General features: G+C 38.7%; 1 protein-coding gene across 2 annotated transcripts in view; it reads right to left on the bottom strand.

The window, feature by feature from the left end:
* The window catches only part of STAU2 (staufen double-stranded RNA binding protein 2), a 309,313-nt gene that overhangs the window by 246,057 nt on the left and 51,085 nt on the right, over nucleotides 1-12,171 (bottom strand). For both annotated transcript variants that reach the window (XM_065895762.1, XM_065895761.1), the window contains one exon: nucleotides 11,862-11,997. In XM_065895762.1, coding sequence (XP_065751834.1) covers nucleotides 11,862-11,997 — 136 coding nt within the window. The remainder of the gene's footprint in view (nucleotides 1-11,861; nucleotides 11,998-12,171) is intronic.

Raw genomic sequence — 12,171 nt, forward strand, 5'->3', positions numbered from 1 at the left:
TTTAGGGAAGTCCTTTATCAGATTAAGCAAGTTCTCTTACATTCCTAGTTTGATGAGTCTATATCATGAATGAGTGCTGACTTTCAACAAATGCTTCTTCTGTGTCTAATCAGATGAGCGGGACTTCCCTGGGGGCGCAGTGGTTAAGAATCCGCCTGCCAATGAGGGGGACATGGGTTCGAGCCCTGGTCCGGGAGGATCCCACACGCCGTGGAGCAACTAAGCCCGTGCGCCACAACTACTGAGCCTGCACTCTAGAGCCCGCGAGCCACAACTACTGATGTCTGCGCGCCCTAGAGCCCGTTCTCCACAACAAGAGAAGCCACCGCAATGAGAAGCCCACGCACCGCAACGCAGAGTAGCCCCCACTCCCCGCAACTAGAGAAAGTCCGCGTGCAGCAACAAAGACCCAACGCAGCCAAAAATAAATAAATTTTTTTTTAAAATGCTCATATGGTTTTTCTCCTTTATTCTATTAATATGGTTAATGCTTTCCTAAGATAAATTCCATTTAATCATGTGTATTAAATTATTTAAATGTTGCTGAATTTAAACTGCTAATATTTTTTTTTTTTTTTTTTTGAGGTACGCGGGCCTCTCACTGTCGTGGCCTCTCCCACTGCGGAGCACTGGCTCCGAACGCGCAGGCTCAGTGGCCATGGCTCACGGGCCCAGCCGCTCCGCGGCATGTGGGATCTTCCCGGACCGGGGCACGAACCCGTGTCCCCTGCATCGGCAGGCAGACTCTCAACCACTGCGCCACCAGGGAAGCCCAAATTGCTAATATTTTGTTAAGGGTTTTTATATCTATGATGATGATGGATACTGATCAAAAGTTTTAAGTTTTTTGTCTGGTTTTGGTACAAGATAATGCTGGCCTCATAAAATGAGTTGGGAACTGAGAGTGCCCTGGTGGCCTAGTGGTTAGGATTCTGGGCTTTCACTGCTGTGGCCCTGGGTTCAATCCCTGGTCAGGGAACTGAGATCCTGCAAGCTGTGCAGCCAATAAATAAATAAATAAATAAGTGGACATGGCTATGTTCCAATAAAACTGCAGGCAACGAGCCTGCAGGTCACAGTTTGCCAATCAACGATCTAAGTTATCAAATTTATAAACAAAGTCATTCATGAAGTTCCCTTATAATTTTTTTAATGTTAGTAGAATTCCTTCTTTTATTCTGATGCTGGTAATAAATATATCTTCACCTTCTCTCTTCTATCAGTCTAGCTAGAAACTTATCAATTTTATATATCTTTTCCCAGAAGCACCTTTTGATTTCATTGATTTCACTGATTTTTTCAATTGTTTGTCCACTTCCAATTTCATTGGTTTCTGCTCCTATCTTTATCATTTCCTTCTCTGTATTTTGATTTTTAATGTGCTCTTCTTTTTCTAGCTTCTTAAGGTAGAGGCCTAAAGCATTAATTTTGGATCTTTTTTTTTCTCACGTAAGCATTTAAAAACATACAATCCCCTCCAACCACTACTTTCACTGTACCCACATATTTCAATGTTTCATTTTCACCTTCATTTAGTTCAAAATATTTTTCTAATATTCTTTGTGATTTCTCCTTTGACCCATGCATTACTTAGAAATGTCTTGATAAATTTCCAAATATTTACCAGATATTTACCAGAACTTACCAGATATTTTTATGTTATTTATTTCTAACTTAATCCCTCTGTGATCAGATGACATAGTTTATATTATTTCAATTCTCTTAAATTTATTGAAAACTGTCTCACAGCACAGCATATCACCTGTCTTGCTGAATGTTCCACGTGCACTTGAAAAGAATGCATATTCTGTTGTTATTGAATGGAGAGTTTCATAACACTGGATGACAGTGTTATTGAATTCTATCAATGTCTTAGCTTAAGCTGTGACACTTAACAGATTACCATAGACTGAGAGGCTTAAACAGAAATTAAATTTCTCACAGTTGTGGAGGCTAGACATCCAAGATCAAGGTGCTAGCATGGTCAGTTTCTGATGAAAGAGCTCTCTTCCTGTCTTGTAGACATCGAACTTCTTATGTCCTCACGTAGGGGCAGAGGGGAGGAGCAGAATAGGGAGCTAGCTATCTGGTGTCTGTTCTTATAAGGGCACTAATTCCACATTGAGGGCCCAACCCTCAAAATCTATCTAAGCCTAATTACTTCCCAAAGATCCTATCTCCAGGGACTTCCCCAGTGGCACAGTGGTTAAGATGCCGCACTCCCAATGCAGGGGGCCCAGGTTCGATCCCTGGCCAGGGAACTAGATCCCACATGCATGCCGCAACTAAGAGTCTGCATGCCACAACTAAGGAGCCCATCTACCACAACTAAGACCAAGCACAACCAAATAAATTAACTAATTAATTAATTAAATTAAAAAAAAATCCTATCTCCAAATACCATTGCATTGGGGGATAGGGATTCAACATATGAATTTTGGGGGGGGGGGTACACAATTCAGTCCATAGCAGCAGCCTTACTGCTTTTCTGTTTACTTATTCTAAGCTTGTTACTAGGTGCATGTATATTTAGAACAGTTAGGCCTTCTTGATGATTTTACCCTTTTATTATTGGTAATTTTATCCCTGATAATATTTCTTGTTCTGAAGTCTACTTTGATATAAATATAGCCACTCCAGCTTTATTCTGATTAACGTTTGCAAAGAACATCATTTTCCACCCTTTTAGCCAATCTGTCTTTATATTTAAGGTGAATTTCTTTACTTATCATATAGGTGTCTCTCCTGCTCTCTTATATAGTCTGACATTCTCTACCTTTTAACTATAGTGTTTTAGACCATTTACATTTAACATAGTTATCAACATAACTAGGTTTAAATCTATCACATTAGTCTTTGTTTTCTATTTACCCCATGTGTTCATTACTCTTCTTTTCTACCTCTCTCTGCCTTCTTTTAGATTACAAGTTTTTTATGATTCCATTTTATCTCCACTATTGTATTCTTAGCTATTCTTTTTTTTTTTTTTGCTATGCATCAGTATACATCTTTAACTTACCACAACTTCTCTTCACATCACATTGTATCAGTTCATGTATAATATAAAAACCTTACCCAAGTTTTCTAGATGTTTATGGTGAGAAGGTAAATCTAGTCCTAGTTATTTCATCACAGCCAGAAACATAAGCCTCCAAAATGTTTTCTTTAATAATTTGATTTTTATCTAATATTTGGGGGAAACATACGTTGGGGGACCCTCTTCATATTATACTTCAAAGAAAAAAGCTATATTTCTATTTCATAAAATGAAGAGTGTCACATCTGGTCTAACCAAGCAGTGAATTTTGTTTTAAAGGGTTACAATGCCCACTAGTTCCTTTTTTTTTCTTCTTTCAGTTACTAGTTCCTATTCTTAATTTTAAACACAACCTGCCTAAGACAAGAGCTTCTGACCCAGAATAATCCTTCCTTTACCTTGAAATCATCTCCCTGGCTCTCTGATTCCTGGCTTCATTGAATTCCAGTTCATTCTCCCTCATCTTTGCTTTGGTAACCTATTCAAATTCTCTACTCTGGCTTATGAAAGTTTTAAAAGACAATATATTTTAATGTTTCTCTATTATGGGTTTAGACGTATTTCCCCCAAATGAAAAACATTACTAATTTAATTAATATAATTCTATGTAAAAATATGAGGAAATATTAAAAGTTTTGTCTTGTAGCCTTTCAGTTCTACATCTATTCTATATAGTGATATCCTCATAAAGAAATATTGGGGGTTTTTTTTGCGGTACACGGGCCTCTCACTGTTGTGGCCTCTCCCATTGCGGAGCACAGGCTCCGGACGCACAGGCTCCGTGGCATGTGGGATCTTCCCGGACCGGGGCACGAACCCGTGGCCCCTGCATTGGCAGGCGGGCTCTCAACCACTGCGCCACCAGGGAAGCCCAGAAATATCACTTTTAAAAGAAGTATCATTTTGGGCTTCCCTGGTGGCACAGTGATTGGGAGCCCACCTGCCAATGCAGGGGACACAGGATCGAGCCCTGGTCCGGGAGGATCCCACATGCCGCGGAGCAGCTGGGCCTGTGCGCCACGGCCGCTGAGCCTGCGCTCTGGAGCCTGCGAGTCGCAACTACTGAGCTCACGTGCCACAACTGTGGAGGCCTGCGTGCCTGGAGCCTGTGCTCTGCAGCGAGAGGGGCCACCGCAATGGGAGGCCTGCGCACCGCAACGAAGAGTGGCCCCCGCTTGCTGCAACTAGAGAGGGCTCACAAGCACCGGTGACGACCCGGTGCAGCCAAGAATGAATAGATAAAATAAATAAATTTTTTTTTTTTTAAAAAGTATCATTTTGAAAAGTTCCGACATCCATTCCATGAATAAAGCATATGATTAAAGAGAAAGAATATATCTCCCAAACCAAGAATGTAATACACAGAAGGTAAAATTATATATAGAACGGATTCCTGATTTTCACCACTTCATATTTATTTCACTTATCCAAGAGGCTTTAGAGTTGTGTACTTGGCCGAATTTTTCCTATTAGGTTGAACCACATGAAACTGGAATATTTACAGGTCAAAGGAAGGTCAAATACTGGTGATTTCATACGATTTAACCTCTCACTAATCAATTAAACACAGACCTCGGAGTACTAACCAAAGTGAATATGCGCAGTCTGTATGCTGTTTTAACAGTACACAAGCACCATCTTGTGGCAGAAAGCAAAATTGTAGCTCTATACTTGGTATTGCTACAAATATATTCAAAGTTTCTCAACTGTTTCCAACATGCTTTTGAAAGGGCATTACAAACTGGTGAAGAACACTTAGATTGATAGTTTGAACAAGCTCAAAACAAATGGCACACCAACATCATGATAATTAGCAGCTAGTCATCAGCCTATACAACATAAACTTTGAAATAAGCTATTTCATAAATTAAAATCTTGACTATTTCTAGTTTTACTGATAATTAACATATTGAAATAAAATCAGTTCAGATACTTCAGAAAACTTTTCACCTATCAAATTTCTACTCATAGCCATAGCTGTCCATAAAGTTCCAAGTCTCATAGGCTTATTTAACCAGGGGAACTGGAGGTGGGGGGAAGAGATTATGACGCCTCAAGTAGGTACCTGGATCTGCCTATAAGAACAAGTAACTTTTTGGCAAAACAGTCCAAATGCCTTCCTTATTTAACTTGCTGTGACTCATACTACACATGGTAAGAGAAAACTACTTTACTAACCTAGCTACAAGTAACTGGACCAGGAACTGGACACATTAGCCAAAGGCAACCAAATACTGTTTTGACATAGAACACACCAACCATACCTGAGGACAAGAGGCACTTGGCATGGGCGCATGCCATAAAATTGTTCCAGATTGAATGATGGCATCTAATATAACCAAATCCTTTTGGGAAAGAAGTATCAATACTAGATGAATGAAGAATAGATGTGTCACTCAAACTTAGGTTGTATCCTAAACAATGCCATTTTCTCCAAGATACATTACACATCCCTGTTCTGAAAGCTCTAGACCCTAAAGTTCCTCCTCCCGTAAGTACCTCCAGAAAACCCTCAAAGCCAAAGATAATCTTCGAATGCCCTTCAGTGAGGCTTTAAAGAATGATAAAATGGACTCCTCCTAAATATCTCCCAGGCAATTTAAACCCAACACAGTCAAAACCAAATCCCTCATCTTTCCAAAGATCTACTCCAACTCCTCTCATTGTGAACACTATTACCAGTGACCCAGATATGTGAAAGTCATCCTTAATACCCTCTATCAACCAATGCCTACAAATGAACCTATTTACAAAACAGGATAGTCACAGAAATGTATGGCTACCAAGGGGAGTGGGGGGTGGGAGGAATAAACTGGGAGATTGGGATTGACACATACATACTACTATATATAAAACAGATAACAATAGCACAGGGAACTCAATACACTCTAATGACGTATCTGGGAACAGAATCTTAAAAAGTGTATATATGTATATGTATAACTGATTTACTTTGCTGTACAGCAGAAACGTAACATTATAAATCAACCATACTGCAATAAAAATTAACTATAAAAAAAATTTTTTAAATCAATCCCCAAGTCTACCTCCTAAATATCTAGACACTGTCCCCTCCTCTCCATCCCCACTATTCCAGGCTCTCATCACATTAGGCCTGAGTTACAGCACCCTCGTAATACATCTTTCTCCCTTGAATTTTCAGCCTATCCAAACTATTTTCCAACATACTGTGAAAGCAATATTCCTAAAACAGACATACAATTATTTTATCCCTCAGCTTAAAATCCTTCGAAGGCTTCCAATCGGCCTCAGGATAAAATCTAAACCTCTTGGCATGTCACTTGAGGACATCCACATTATCGACCTGCCTGAACTTCAGCCTTTTCATTCCACTCAAACCAAATTGCCTGCAAGTCCATGAATGAACTACACTTCTCAGGATTCCCTGCCATTGTTCCCAAAATCTAGATTGCTTCTTCTTACCTTCTTCACCTGGCTTATGCCTCATTAACCTTGAAGATTCAGTTCAGGTGTCAATTCCTTCTGGGAGGCTTCTTTAATTCCCCAAACTGAGTGCCCTACTTGTTCTCAATGTTTCCATAGCATTCAATGGACGCATCTATCACTGTGTTAGTTTCTTTTCATTGTCTTCCTCTTCTAGCAGACTAGAGTCTATCAGATTGTCTTTCATCGAAGTATCTAACACAACACATGGCAAAGGGTAGGCATTAGGTAAATGTTTGCTGAATGAGTGCAGTCTTGCTGAAGTCCTTTCACTTGGTATTATCATCTCTAGTTAGCAAATGAGGAAACTAAGGGAGGCCCAGGGTCTTGTCTGAGATCACATAACCGAAAGCATCAGAACCAGGATTTGAACCAAATGTTCTGACTGTAATGGAAATGATTTTCTCTCTGAATCTTTGCCTTCAGGGAACCACCGTATAAAATAATTGTGCTCTGCAGAGCAGTCTGGATGGGACTAAACCCTGTTTCTCCAGGCTGGGCACAAACCCAAGCTTAGTCAATTAAAGTATCCCCTCATCCCAAATGTGGTCTGAATGAATTCTGGGATCTCCAAATTCTGGGATGAACAGGCTACTCGGAACTTTTCTAAGAACTATCCAAAAACAAAACAAAAATGTGTTCCTCCTCCAGTACAAGTCTAAGGACTGTGTAGCGTATAAGGTACAGCAAAGGGAAGAGAGTGTCTTTAAAAATAAAGTCAAGCACAGGAAAAATGAGACAAGAGCTAGAAGCCTGAAGACTTCCCCAAGAGACCTCCCAGTTACATACAGCGGAAATTCCCATTCTCATATAATATAGTTTGGGTTGTGGCCCTTTGGCAATCCGCATCTGTAGGTCAGAGGGCTTTCCGGCCATTAGCCATGCAATAATGCTTTTTTAATCTGTGAATACAAAAAATTGATAAATTATTTGTCGGAGGCCTACTCCTTGAGATAATGTATGTAAGTTTTTATAACAAAGGTGGGAGAACAAAAGCATCAAATTGTTCTCCAATCTTTATATCTTGTGCTCTGTCATTAGTGAACAGTGCCCCAAATGAGAAAGAAAAAGACTTCTGGACATATTCATTTTCAAACATCTTGGATGCAGCAAAGGGAGACACAGGTATTTTAGAATCCGAGCTGTATCCACAGAGTTTGCTCATGGATAAATCTTTTTTCTCCAGCCGTCATAAAATGGGGTGGAGGGAGACCTTTTTATGAGTTCCTCCTTAGGCCTCTGAATAAGTTCTAGTGGAGACACCTCATCAGAAAAGAACAGATTAAAAGCATGGGTAATATCTAATTAATTGATATTATTTTAAATGGAAAATGAAAAGACCTTTTCAAAGATCCCTCTAAATGCTACTTGCTTCTTAGACTTGTTAACCTTTCAGTCCCTGCCTTATTAAGAAGCTACTGATTCATCTGGAGTCTGACAAGGAGAAGAATGTCTCCTCTGACCTTTGGCTCCAAATTCCCTGTAAAGCATTCAGGTGTTGCCATCTGCAAATTAAGGTCATATGTGAAACCATCATTTTAGCAGCCTCATGAGTAATGGGTAGGTTTGACCTTTTGTGAGCAGAGAGCTTTTAAGTTGAAACATGGTTTTCGGCAGCTTACCAGTACTTCCTTATTTTCTTTTTACCCTTTGTGATCTAAAGACTCTGCAAAATTCTGAAGGGAAAGTCCACTTGATCCATTAAATGGGAATGGCCTAAGGCACAACCCTCTAGAGAAGTCATTAAAAAATTCTTGCAGCCCTCATGACATCCATGGAATCAGATCCTGAAACTAGAAATTGCCAACAAAGGAAAAATGACAACAATCTTAACAGAAAATCTAAAACAGAAAAAAAAAAAAAAAAAATCAAACCAAACCACCAGACCCCTGTCACATTCTCACATCCGAACTCCTCTCCCCCAGGTCCACTCTGTTCCAGCCACACTGGCGTCCTGGTGGTGGCATCAACGCGCCAGGCACATGCCTACTTCAGGGGCTCTGCGCTGCTGTCTCTTCTGCCTGAACGTTCTCCCCTCTCTCACGACACCCACACTGCTTATTCCCCCTGCTCCTTTAGGTCTTCATCAAAATTGTCACCTTACCCAGGACAGAGATTACTGTCTGATTTTTCACTGTTTTAGAACTAGATTTCTTTCATTTAAAAATAATAAGTTCATTAATCAAAACTTTACTTCAAATAACGGACTACAGATATCAAAATACAATAAGCATTTAAATATAATACCCTCATGAGTCTTCATTATAGTACATTAAAAGTAAAATATCTTTCAAGTATAAAACAGACAAGGTGTTCCTATCTCAGGTGATCCCACCTATCTGTTGTACTCAAGTAGGCAAATAGTTTTATTTATATTAGGTAACCTCAGACTGATGAGAAAGACAGTGGTTATGTAACAGAAAAAAGAGAAATAAAGCGACTATAAGAGAAACAGTGTATCCCTCTTGCCTCCCGTGCAGGGTGGACACCAAGTTGAGAGCTGGTAAGCCTGCCAGTGGATGTTCCAGAGTTAGACGGAAGAGGGTGAGAATGGAACAACATCCAAAGGAGCCAAGGAGAGCTAAGAGTTGAGGCCAAGACAGCAAGGGGAAGATGGTAAATACTCTCTGACAGCATTACCGGGGGGAAAAGACGGACTACAAGTCACCAACTGCAGGTTTCAGCAGGGCAGGCAAGAGAGGTATCAGCTACCTGGTGGACAAGAGACATTACCACAAAGACGAGAGGAGCCCGCACCCTCCCTTCCCACCAGGACAATACAGAAAATTCCCCCCAGACACATTGGGGAGGAAGAGGGGAGAGGCAGAAGGTTTTCTTAGAGAACTCGAACAATATTTAAACGAACCATTTACAATTTGAATAGGACTAGATCTTAAATGGCAATTTTTCCACTACCAAGCAAGACTCCAAAAAGTATTAGATTGTCTGTTGATTAGATAAGTAACTTCTCCTAATATCTGAATTGTAATAATTGGTCGGTAAACATACAAAATGATTTTAAAAGCATCAGCATCCCAACACTAAGAGAAATGATATGTGACTGGATAGAGGTTATCAGCTAACACTACAATGGCAATCCTACTGCAATACAAATGCATCAAATCAATATATTGTATACCTTAAAACTTACACAATGTCATGTCAATTATGCCTCAATTAAAAAGAAAAAATGTTTAAGCACCAGCAAATATCTGATCACACATGAGAAAGAATTACTTAGGCATAGAAGCAGTGGGAGAAATCACACCAAAAAATTTAATAGATTAGACCATATAACATTTAAAACTGTAGTACATTAAAAACAAACACAAAACTAAAAGCCAATTTTTTAAAAGCAGGAAAATCAAACAAATAGAATAGACTTAATGCTAATACCCTCAACACATAAACATTTGAAGACTGATCAAGCAATGCAATAAAAATTAGCAAATTAAAATAGACAAATCAAACTGGACAAGTAACTAATATATTTGAAAAACTGTTGAGCCTCGTAAGTTATCAATAAAAGCAAAAAACATTAAACATACCACTTTTTAACTATCAAACAAGACAATGTGTTTTAAACTCAATGTTGTCAGAATAGTACAAAACATACTATAAGAAATTAGTATACGCTTTAATGTAATCAGGTAATATCAATAAATTACTCTTCTTAACCCAATATTCCCCTTATAGTAATATATCTTAAGGAAATAATCAGTGATGTGAACAAAAACTTGTATATAATTTTTACTGCAACATTATTTATAATTGTCAAAAAAAGGGGAGGGGCTTCCCTGGTGGCACAGTGGTTGAGAGTCCGCCTGCCGACGCAAGGGACGCGGGTTCATGCCCCGGTCTGGGAAGATCCCACATGCCGCGGAGCAGCTGGGCCCGTGAGCCATGGCCGCTGAGGCTACGCGTCCGGAGCCTGTGCTCCGCAACGGCAGAGGCCACAGCAGTGAGAGGCCCGGGTACCGCAAAAAAAAAAGTGGGGGAGGAACAATGTAGATGATCAAAAACAGGTATTTTTTTTATATACTTATCAAGTATTCATTGTTTATACCTGTTTAAATACTGGTAGAGTACACCCTAGCCATATGAAGCATTATATAACCATCAAAAATATTTTTCAAAGGCTACTTAAAGATATGAAAAATGCTATCTGTATAAAGTGAAAAGAGGGCACAATACTGCATATTCAAAATGAACAAATGATGACATATTCATACAAAGAAACATTATTCAGCAACAAAAACTGGATGAATCTCAAAAAATGCAACATGGATGAATCTCAAAAAAACAAAAACAAAACAAAAAAACCATTATATGAAGTGAAAAAAGCCAGACACAAAAGAATAAATACTGAATGAGTCTATTTATAGAAGTTCAAGGGCAGGCAAAACTAACCTATGGTGATAGAACAGTGGTTACTTCTGGGAGGAGGTGTATCAAGTGCAAATAAGTCTGAGGAAATTCTCAGGGTGATGCAAATGTTCTGGAGTTTGATGGGGTGGTGACCACAGGAGGATATAAATATGTTAAAAAGTCATCAAATAAACTATAAATACATATATACATAAATGAAATAATAAAATAAAGTCGTCAAGATGCACATTTAAGATCTGTGCATTTTACTGTTCATATATTATACCTCCATAAAGTAATACAGAAATTGCATATAAAGGATAATTTCCATTTGGTTAAATATATTTATATGCAAAGAATAAAAAGAATGTAAAGTACAACAAAATATTAAAGGTGTTTAATTCTGGGATTGCAAATTATTTGTATTTTTAACTTTCTGCATTTCCACATTCTCAACAATGAGTTACATGACTTTTATAAATGATCAGGGGAAAAAAACCCTGAACTTTTTAAAAGAATTCTGCCATGCTTGCAAAAGAAAATTCTGTTACACTTATAACTATCACAAAATTATTCAATGTGCAGAAATACTTAGTAAATCCTTCTAACAACTTTCCTATAAGTTATAAAGTCATACTTGCAAGGTATGCGGAAAAATTAAGAAAAGCACTAATTAAGCTAAGCATCTGCTTGGTGACTAAATGAGCAAGATAACTGGAAAGCCCACACCACACTGTGGAATGATTTTAAAACATGGTCCTGCGTGCAGCAAACACAGGGCTCTTATGACTCAGCAACAACTAGCTCCTGGAAAAGTTAATTTTCTTTATTTATTACTTTAAGTATTCCTGATAAGCTTGATGTATCTAAATTCCATGCAAAATGCCCCAAGTGAATTTTCTTTACAACAAAAATACCTTTTGAGTTTCAGAAACTTTTACAATATGCGTAAAATAATAAATAAGAACAAAACCAAAGAAGACATACAAACCTCTGATTGTACATGCCCCGAAAGTTGTAATTAGCTCTATAATTTGGGAAAGGCTTTGGATCTAACGGCCTGTAGATGGCAGGCTCTCCCCTTTTCATAGCAAGCCCATTCAGTTCCACAGTTGGTGTTATACTACCTGTTTAAAAGAAATATTAAAGGCACACAAGTGAAATATTTCCATAATAAATCATGCAGTCCATATTTATTTTACATATAATTACAATGGAAGACGGTGGCAGTGGATGCCCTTCTGCCTGATTTTCTAAGGGGGTGCATAAACAAGCTACATAAACAGGAAAATCGTTTCTAG

Source organism: Phocoena phocoena, chromosome 17 (assembly GCF_963924675.1).
Source record: "Phocoena phocoena chromosome 17, mPhoPho1.1, whole genome shotgun sequence".
In the NCBI taxonomy this organism is placed as follows: Eukaryota; Metazoa; Chordata; class Mammalia; order Artiodactyla; family Phocoenidae; genus Phocoena; species Phocoena phocoena.